Source organism: Solanum pennellii, chromosome 4 (genome assembly GCF_001406875.1).
Source record: "Solanum pennellii chromosome 4, SPENNV200".
NCBI lineage: Eukaryota > Viridiplantae > Streptophyta > Magnoliopsida > Solanales > Solanaceae > Solanum > Solanum pennellii.
The window spans coordinates 68,830,748-68,842,043 of NC_028640.1; the positions used below are offsets into that span (position 1 = coordinate 68,830,748).

General features: G+C 28.0%; 1 protein-coding gene across 1 annotated transcript; it reads left to right on the plus strand.

Annotated features, from left to right (window-relative positions):
- Nucleotides 1–4,474: 4,474 nt before the first annotated feature.
- LOC107018229 lies at nt 4,475–6,215 on the plus strand. Its single transcript, XM_015218651.2, has one exon. The coding sequence runs from the start codon at nt 4,771–4,773 to the stop codon at nt 5,935–5,937; it is 1,167 nt and encodes a 388-aa protein (XP_015074137.1). The 5' UTR covers nt 4,475–4,770; the 3' UTR covers nt 5,938–6,215.
- The last annotated feature ends 5,081 nt before the right edge of the window (nt 6,216–11,296 follow it).

Consider the following 11,296-nt stretch of genomic DNA (forward strand, 5'->3'; position numbering starts at 1 on the left):
TCTCTATACTTTTTCGACCTTCAAAATCTTGTATTGTGCACTTTACCAAATAAATCAAGTTATTTATAGTAGGATAAGTATATTACCTTTATAAAAGGTGTGTGAGGCTCCATTTATTTTTTGACACATGAATAAATGGGTCATTTATGTACTTTTCTATTTTAAAGCAAAAACTTTTTACAATTAACAAGAAAGAGAATATATTTACATATAAATTGAGTTGAACAAATATAAAAAATGCAAGAAAAATTATGTGTGTTTGCTACTTTTTTTTAATCATTGTTAATATTATATTAGTTTGTGGAATTAGTCTTATAAAGGATATATTGCTGTTATTGTAGTTGTATATTAGTTTCACAAATTTATTTTGATCTGATATTATTTTGTGTTTTCATGTTTTTTTTTTTGAAAAAAACTTTTATAATTATTGTGATTTTTAAATGTAGTCATTTTAATTTTGTCATTATAATTTGAAATGTCGATTGTTACCTTATTTTTAAATTAGAATTTCTAAAGGAAAATAAAAAAAAGTTAATTATATTATTATTATCGGGGATGATTGTTTAAAATAAAATATCACTACTGAAAGAAATAGTTTTTGAAAAGTTTAAATTTCGCTTTAAGTTAGTAATTTTAAAACAGCAGGTGGATGATAATTAATAGGCAGAACGTGGTGTCATAATTCTTGGTGACTTATATAACTAAACGTGTTCTATTCATCTCCTAATTACCTTACCAATTTTCAAATGATTATTCATATTCTTGACATTTTTTTTGTGGAAGAAATTCTACACACACACATATATATAAATATAAATGGTGTTTTCTCCTTGAGTTGAATTAAAAAAAAGGATGATAAGAATTATATCGTGTTTATATTAGAGGTTAGCAAGTGTAGTGATGAAGATTAAAGAGAGATTAGAGATAAATTATATATTGAATTGAAGTGTAGTTTTTGATGGAGCTTTAAGTTTTCAACTAATCTAAAGTTATTTTAGTTATACACATGCACTATTATATTCTTGAGTGGATAAGTCAAAATAATATTACTATTTACTCGATCGATAAAAATTATATCACAATAAATTTAAATATTTTTTTAAAAAATTGTGTTTCAATCTAAATACTTATTTTTTTTAATAATAACTTTCTAGAATTTGTAACTCATTCATCAACACATTACATTTGCGATTTAAATTAAAATTATTAAATTCTATCGAATTCTAAATTGCATTTGACATTATCAAACTCAGAAAATGGTAGAATTCTAGAGAAGTCTAGCGGACCCAGTCCATCTTACGCCCCAATAAAGACATATCTCTATACTTCTTTGACAACTGACAACACTCACGCTAGATTATATATTTAAAATGAATTAATATTATTTAAAATTATATAAATATAAGAATATATATTATGATAATAAATATACATTTTTTAAATATTATTCTTTATAATTTATTTTATAATATATGTATTGATATTTGTAACTTGCATTATTTTATATTTTTTAAAATATATAATTTTTGAAAAATTTAAAATATTAAATTGAGTTGGACAGAGGAAGTAAAATACAAGTTTTATGCATTTATTTGATTTGACAAAACATGTGACGTAAGTTTTTTCACTATCGTTGTATTATAGTGATGAATACTTGGTCTTCTGCTTGTTCATCCACGAAGACCTCTTCTTCTTCTTCTTTTTGGGATTTAAAAGAAATGTATTAATTAATTTCCTATTTTATATATTATTTTTAGTACAAAATGTGCTTTTAATTTGAGTGCTACGTATAGTAGTGACGTACACTTTGACACATTTGTCATTTCAGATGAGTTTTACACATTGGAAGTGATTAGAAAAAACTAATCACCCTAATCGATTTACTTGCTCTTACAAATTTACTAATTTATCAAGTTTGAGGCAGAATAACATAACTAATTTAATTTGAAGGGAATAATATGCTATTCTCTCTGAGATTAATATTCTTTAAGGTATTAGATTCAATTTTGTTAATGATAAACTAAATAATCTCATTTCGAATTTGATTTTTATCGCAATTATATGATGACTAACATGTAAGACTCTCTCTCGTTTGAGGCGTAAGATAATCAATTAGGTTTATATTTTTTTTTTCAATTAGAAGCCAAACATGTCACTATTAGAATATATTTAGTTACGTAATTTCTTAATTAAGGTAAAATAAGATGATAACGTTGAGTGGAATAATTAGAAATATTAACACCCGTAATTCTCTAGAAATATATATATTTCTTAATCATGTTTATTTAATATTACCTCTCCTGTTCAGTTTAGTCGTAAGTTGCAATGGTATATGTTACTCTTAAAAAATAATTAATTTTGTTAAATACTTAAATTATGTTATGCATTTTTTAGTTTCAATTTAATGCTACTAATTATTTTCATCATATTAATCTTTTTAAATATTTATTTGGTAAGGGTAAGGTCAAAACTAATATACAATTAATTATTACTTTTTATTTAAATTGTTATTTTAGGTCTTTCATGTTTATTAAAAAAATTACTATAAGAAAAGGTGTAATTTACCAAGTTATTCATATTCTTACTAATTTTACCTCTATAGATACTTTCTTTGTTTCAAATTTAATGACAATGTTTGACTTGATAACTATTTTATAAAAAAATAAAAAACTTTTAAAATTTATAATTTAAAAATAGCTTTAGATATTTATTTGATTCTAAAGTGAAATGTGATAATTTTTGGGACAAATTAAAATGAAATATGCGTTGTATAAGTTAGGATCAAGGCAAAAGTACAGATTAAAATAAAGTTCCTAGGTTACACGAAATCACTTAACTAAATAGCAATAAATTCAAAAGAAAACAATTACTAATACGATCTTTTTATTATGTAAAATATCGTTTATTTAAATCAAAATAAAATAATGAAAACGTCATTTTTAAATATGAAAAAACCGGATCAGAGGGATCGAGTATTTTTATAATATAAAGAATATAATTGAAAATAATTCTCAATGATACTCTTGAATCCTTAAACTAACTATTTTGGAATAAAATGATAATGAAAATTACACATGAGTATGTCACAATTTTTTTTTATATCAATAAGCATGACGATTAAAATGAATTGAAAGAATACTCTTCTTATTTTAAGAAAATGACATTTAATTTAAAAATAATTTATTTATTTTTTTGATACCGCATCTTTCAACTTATTTTTAGAAAATAATTATGAAATGTATGCCTAACTATATTCTATTATCTATTATCTTAGATTATATAATATGTTTCACAGGACTATGTCAGCTAAGGTGACCAAAAACGTTCACCCAAATAGGACATATTAGACATTTAATTTAATCTCGACCCTTAAATCAAACAAATAAAGTAAATCCAATGGATAAAAGTCAATATCATAGATTATTCTTTTTGAAAAATTTATGTTACACGTTCTTACATTGGCCCATCTAAATTGAACTTCATACGCGTTCCTTGCGTGTGATAGTACGTGTTTACTTAAAAATATCAAAATATTTATTTACGTCCTAATTAATGATACTTAGCCCTCAATTTGGATATATTTCCTCTATCCCTATTTACTTGTTCATATTTTCTGTTTTAGATGTCTCTATTTAGTTGTCCATTTTGACAAATCAAGAAAGGATAATTTTTTTTCTATTATACCCTCATTTAAACTTCTTGAAAATTTCATAGTTTTAATTCATCAACCTTTTTGAAAGCATATTTAATAAGGGTAAGATTGTAACTTCACTATATTAATTATTGTTATCTTAATATGTGTGTCTTTTATAAAATACAACTAAATAGAAACAGAGGGAGTAAATAATTTTGAGATTCAAAATTATTTTTGAATATGCATGTTATTTGAAAATAGTTAAATTTTCTGAGTAAAAAAATTCTAATATTCAAAAATTTGTCTGAATCAATTTTTGATAATTCGAAAATATTTGAAGATTAGATTTTTAAAATTTTAACTATATTTTATAATTAAATAGATGTTGAAAGATGAATTTCCAATAATTTATTTAAAGTTTATAAGTTATAATGAGCCACTAATTTAAAGATTATTTATTTAAGTTTATAAATCAATCAATTTTGGATTATAAATATTTTTAAAAAATTTATCTATGCGTATGAAAAGTACCACAAATGCTTATTAACCAAATCAGCTCAACGGGTGACATTTCAACTTTCGAGCACTTTTAATTTATTCTTTATCTTTTTTTTTTTTAATTTGATATATCCATCGTATCTCATTTTTTCTTTTTTAACAAAGATATAATTTTTTTATTAAAAATTACAGAAGCTTTAACAAAAATAATTCATTGAATTTCCATTTAAGTTGGTGGGGTACCTTTTTGAGAAATTTCAATTTTTACAATTATTGAAATTTCTCTTTCATCCTTTTTCTTTTTATATAAAAAAAAATTAAAATTCCAACAAACCCATATACGCGGTGGAAATTGAGCAGAATATAAGGGCGTTTTCCTGCTGTTAGGGTTCCCAAAAAAATCCTCTCTCTTTGCCTTTGTAGACTTTGTCTTCTCTCTTCTTAATTCATTGCTTTTTTCTTAATCAATCTTTTCATTTGCATTTGATTGTTGATAATTTGGACACTCTCAAATCCAAATTAAGTTTGATCTCAATTTCGTGTTTTTGTTCTCTTCTATTCAACAATTTGTGGGTTGATTTCAGATTTTCAATTTTTTTTTTTTGAGTGTTTCATGTGAAAAAAAGAGTAATCTAGAAATGCCAGTTACAGATTATCAAGGAGCATCTGCATCTTTCACAAATTTTGGGAGATCTCTTTTGAGTATGCGTCGAGATCAGGTGCATTCCATGGAAGCTGCTCATGAGGCGACTAGTCAAGAGATTGAACTCGAAGCTTTCCAGAAGCAAGTGGCTGAGCGTTTTAATGAATTATCTTCTGTTGATTCTGATCAATTGCTTTCGGTTCCCTGGATCCGTAAGCTGTTGGATGTGTTCCTCTGTTGCCAGGAGCAATTCAGGTCTGTTTTGTTCAACAACACTGCTAGTTTGAACAAACCTCCTATGGACAGATACGTTACTGAATATTTCGATAGGAGTGTGAAGGGATTGGATGTTTGTAACGCGATAAGGGATGGAATTGAGCAGATAAAGCAGTGGCAGAAGCAGTTGGAGATTGTTCTGTGTGCATTGGAAAATCAGAGGTGTGTTGGTGAAGGTCAATTTCGTCGTGCTAAGAAGGCTTTGATTGATTTTGCAATTGGTATGCTTGATGAGAAGGAGTCTAATACATCTGTTGCTCATAGAAACAGGTCATTTGGCCGAAACAATACTCAGAATGATCATAAATCTTTAGGCCATTTTAGATCATTGTCATGGAGTGTTTCTAGAAATTGGTCTGCTGCTAGGCAGCTTCAAGCAATTGGTAACAACTTAGTTGCTCCAAAAAATAATGAAATTGCTGCTACAAATGGATTAGCGTTGGCTGTTTTCACAATGAGTTATGTGTTATACTTTGTAATGTGGGCACTTGTGGCAGCAATACCATGCCAGGACCGTGGGTTGCAGACCCATTTTTATGTGACTAGGCAATTCGTTTGGGCCGTCCCAATCCTATCACTCCATGAAAGGATTTTGGAGGAATCGAAGAAGAGGGATCGTAGAAATGCTTGTGGATTGTTGAAGGAGATTCATGAGATGGAGAAATGCGCTCATCATATGAATGAATTGATCGATACGGTTCATTTTCCAATCACAGAGGAAAAAGATGGAGAAGTGAAGCTAAGAGTTCATGAACTTGGACTTGTTTATGATGGTTTAAAGAATGGATTAGACCCTTTAGAGCGCCAGGTTAGGGAAGTATTCCATCGAATTGTTCGGAGCAGGACTGAAGGCCTCGACTCTATCGGACGAGGGAATCATGACTGAAACAATCATCAATTTAGAATATGATATATAGATTTTCCCTTTTCAGTTCTTTTCTTTTCTTTTTTTTTTGGGACCTTTTTTAGATGAGAAGATGAGGGAGAATGGTTAATGGTGCCAGAAAAATAAGTAGTTTAAAGAGGTGAAAATAATGTATTTTCACTTCATATTTGTAAAGAAATTTAGGGAAACAGTGGATCTTTGATTCATTTTTGGTGATATTCATCTTGTTTGGGATTGTATAATCACTTATGACTTAAGTTTGCTTTTTTAACTCTTTAGCTGGGTTTCCTTTTTCAGTTTCTTTTAGTTGTTGTTGCTTGCAATCTTGGTGTAAGACTCTGTATACACCACCCTTTCTGACTCCACTTACGAGATTATATTGTTTGTCGCCATTGAATTAGAATTTTATTATTATGAAGCTTAGAAAATGAGTTTTACAGTATAAAGGAATGTCATTGACTGTTCAGTTAACATTTTTGTGATTTTCTGTCTCTGTTCATCACTTGACCATTCAGCCTCTGGAATGGTCATTTTTATATTGAGATTCATTTTTATCCCAAAAACATTGATACTTTTGAAGTTGGCTTTGTTGGTCCAATTTTGTCTTTTTTTTTTTAGTTCTGACATTAGAGCTGGCTTGCTGTTTTCTACATTTTTCTTAAGTATCTAACATGAAAAATTTTAAACAATTCTTCAGCATGTGATTTTGGTCAAAATTCTGGTTTTCTTGTTGACTTAGACAATGTTTTTATTTATGGAAGCCACGTTTGTTAATTCTCCTATGTGAATAAATGAGTCAGGTAAGACTAGCATGACTTTCTTTTCTTATTCTTTTTTTTATTTGTCAAATGAACCCTGGTAGGGAATGCTTTAGCCAGTTTTTTATTTGAATTTAAATGAGCGACTTTCGTGTATAGCAAATACAATAGTTATATTTATATGTTATAGCGAAGTTTATATAATTGTCCTCCATAACAAATATAAATATGCATAATTCGCTATACATATATAAAGAAAATCAATTGTATAATTCGCTATACATATACAAAAGAAAGCAATTGTATACAAATCAATTGTATAATTTGTGTATGAATTAAACGAGAAATAGAGAAAGACAAAAGAATATTGAGCAGAAGAATATTTGTATTGTGTAATTATAAATGTATAGGACGAACATATATGTATTTCCAAATGTATATACTATTTTCTCTCGCTTTATACAAACAGAAACACAATTTATACATTTTGTTTCTATTTGTATAAGCGATAGAGGCGAGCGAGATCTGGGAGAGTGGCGAGAAAGATTTGGGAGAGGGAAGAGAGGGGAACGAAAATATATGTATATATACAATTTTTTCTCGCTTTATACAAATAGAAACACATTTTATACACTTGTGTTTGTATAAAAGTGAGAGGGAGCAAGCGAGAGGGGGAGAGTGGCGAGCGAGAGTTTGAGATAGAGTGCTGATTGACAAACAATTTGCTATAGATCACAATTAAATCAAAGTGTGGTTATAACATTTAATTTGATTTATTAGTTTGTCATTATATAAAAAAATTTAAATTTAAATTTAGTTGGATTTCAATATAGATATTGAACATCATTTGGAAAACCAAAAGAAAATGTATTGGGATAATTTCCGAAGTTATATACATTGACAAGGTAAATAATTTGCACTATCAATGCAGTCGAATCCAAGCATTTCAGTTCTTGGCCGTTCAACAACCTTTAGGTCCCGTTTGGACATAGATTTCCCAAATAATATTTGGCAAATAATGTTTATTCATACAATTTGTCATTATTTGGCAAATATCCCAAATCCTCAAATACTAGTTTTTTCTAGTATTTGAGATCTTGTGAAAATTAAAATTTTATCCCAAACTTTTATCTTTTACAAGAACATCCTCTATAGTAGTTGTTTGCGTTGTATTACATAATTTTTTTACGTGAACACCAAAATAGTGATGAAATATTTAGTGAATATTAAATAATGGTATGATTGTTGATGAGAATGATGAAAAACTAGCTCAAGCTAACAAAATCATGTGTTTCGTCTAGTTCACGATGTATGTAATGATGTTTGTTGCACTCGCTCCAAATTACCACATTGCTCTAGTGTTGTGGACACTATTTGTTATTGTCATAACGAACATCCAGTTGACTTGTAATACAACTTATAGTTAGTTTTGATAGTTTTTAAAACTTATGAGTATAAATCATATTTTTTTTAAAAGGTGAAATATATTTCCAAATCTTATGGCCAAACACATGATGGAATTTCACCCAAATTTTCATTCAAATAATATTTGTCAAAATATTTAAAAATTTATGGCCAAACGCTAACTTAATATGGAGTTATTAGTTTCTAAGATTCAAAAATTGTGATGTTAAGTCTATATATTTATGTGTTATATACTACTTTCTAATATAAAAATATAATGTAATTTGGGTCAAGAACAATGGGGGCTTCAAATAGGTTATTATTCTATTGTCAAGATAACAATATCAGACTTGATATACAAAGTTATTTATTCTAGTAAATCACCCTTTAATTATAAAACAAATTGTATATATTATCATAACATGTTTATGCTGTGTTAAGTGTACACGGATCTTATTTCTATCTCTGAAGTAGAAAGAGTTATTTTTAATTGACTCTCATATCAAGGTAAAACATTCTTGAGAAGGAAGTATGAAAGTACAAAAAATAACAAATAATAACAAAAAAAACAGCTAGTAATAGAACAAAAATTTCAACAACATGATATGATAATTGAGGTACAAGTAACCAAGTGTGAAGAACAAGAAACTACATGAACAATATTGACTACTATATAAACGACTTTTTTTTAGTAACCTTTTATTCTAAATTCATATTCTCCACACCTTCCTATACTATAATGTATAAAACTGAAACTTTTTCCAACAAATCTTGTTAGTTTGTTAATATGATCCAAATGTTGGGATTTATTTGTCCTAAATTTCTTACCATAAATAGGTTTTTCCTTTTAGGAAAAGGTTTTGAATTGACTAATCCTTTTCTTGTAGGAAAAGGTTTAGGACTCTATAAATAGAGGAATGTTCCTTCTAACTTAATTAGCATTCACAATGTACTCTTAAGGGTTTTGAGAGTTTTGGTTAGGGGAAGAATTTATGGGTCACAAGCTTGATACGTTATAACTTGTGTGAACCTCCCATGTATTCAGAGTGAATTGGTTGAGGTTGTTTCCCTCTGTATTTTGTACTCTCATATTTATAGTGGATTGCTCATCTCCTATGTGGACATAGGTCGATTGACCGAACCACGTTAAATCTTTGTGTCTTTTGGTATATTTCTCGTTGTCTTTTTACTCGCGATCTTTCGAGGTTTGCTTTGCTAGCGTCCGCGTTTACACCTGCTTATTTTCGATCCTAACACCAAACACCAGAAACAAACAAAAGGGGCATCTTAAAAAAAACTTAATCAATCTCACATGTTTGATTAATTTGTGAAAGCATGGTAAAAAAAATTGAACTCAACTCCCCCTACCCCCTATCCCACACCCTAAACCCCTTCTAGATTTTGATATTTTAATGGCCAGCTAATTGCTCATTTTGAGAACTGGATCATAGCTGGCATGTTTGTTAACATCATCAATAAGTTCAAAAATCAAGATTTGACATTATGCAATATAGTAGTAGCTACTACCCATTGGATAATGAGAGGCCACTAAGTGGTAAGAGATATTTGAGGCATTCTTTGAATGAATCTACAAGTCCTTTGAAGGTGTGCTTTAATTGCCATACATAATAAATATATGTTGCATATTAGCTGGCTGAATATATATAATATTATGGCAGGCAACAAAGAAAGTGGACCTCAACATTTTTTCCAATATCTAGGACAAGTTCTATATTAATGGCTTCTATCTATAGGACAAAAATGAAGTAACTGCCGAATTATTGCTTTTTGACATTATTCTTTTATTTTAAAGTTTTAACCATATTGACCTCAATGCCAGATTTTGTTTCTCTTTCTCAATCGATATTTCAGAAGCAATCTCTTTAATTCTGCAGTAGAAATAAAATTTGTGTATGTTTTATCTTTTTCAGATTTGATTTTATAAAATTATACTGAATATATTATTATTATTTGATATTTGTTGTTTTAAACACTTATTTGAATGAAAAATCATCCAATTTATGAAAACACCATTCTCTTTTATTTTCTTAATTTAATGAAGAATGAGTGGAATACAAAAGTTAGTATGTGTATAAGATGATAATTGGAAACCTAACCTTGCACGAAATACCAACGAACTAGTGCATGCATCCTAGCTCATTGTGGGATTAATTGATAACAATATGTATGTGGTAGTCATAATTAACACATTTTGTGAGAATTTGTTGGTATATTTTTAAAAACATTAGATTTTTTTTTTAATGTTTTGCTTTAGATATTTGTTTTTCAAAACTCACTGACTCGACTATTTAGAAGTCATTCTGATAAACCAAAATTAAGAAAGTAATTTTTTTGTCATTTTTAAAACTCAAATCTCTATCAAACTAAGTTTAGGCTAATCGAGAAAGAGAGTGAGGCTTCCAGCCATATTCGAAAAGTTGTATATTTGCCAAGGCAATATTAGATACGATCATACGAATCCTCTTAATTTTCAAAAAATAAAGAATTTCAACTATTTCATCTGAACGGTGAATAATTTTCATTTATTGAATTATATAATTAGATAGAAACATTATAGAAAATAACTACTAACCAAGCAGCCAAATAATTAGATGCATGAAAATGTCATGTGGACATCTCAACTGCTACTTAAAAGTTGCAAAATTTGGAATAAGATTGAACCCATGCCATTGACATTATATTATATTATTATTTAGCTTCACGTGACATCATTGAATCCTTTATTAAATTCAAAAAGGTCTTCAATTCGTTGGCACATCCTCTATAGAAACCCCTATTATTTAGAGTATAAATTAATATTGCCTTTGATATTGGCCAAATTAATTCTTATAAAATTCAACAAGTAGGTAATATTTTCTCATTTTTGAGGGTTGCCTAAAAACATTAATGTAGCTATAAGCCTATAATTTTTTTTTTAATTCTATTTTAATAATTATTTAATGTTTTTTTACAATTTTTTTGGAGTTGAGCATAGATTATATATATAGAAGTTGTTTTTTTTTTTAATTTTTAATTTTATGGTTTGAATTTGCACCTAATTGGTAGAATGTAAAGATCGTATAGCACTATTCATGTTTATTATTAAGCAAGGACAGCTAATTCGATAACCATTTCACTAATTACCATTAAAATTGTACATAAGTTTCTTATCCATTAACTTCCTTTTTAGAGCAAAG

What these genes read in the sequence shown, in the direction of transcription:
- LOC107018229 (XM_015218651.2), top strand. Translation starts at nt 4,771, where the DNA reads ATGCCAGTTACAGATTATCAAGGAGCATCTGCATCTTTCACAAATTTT.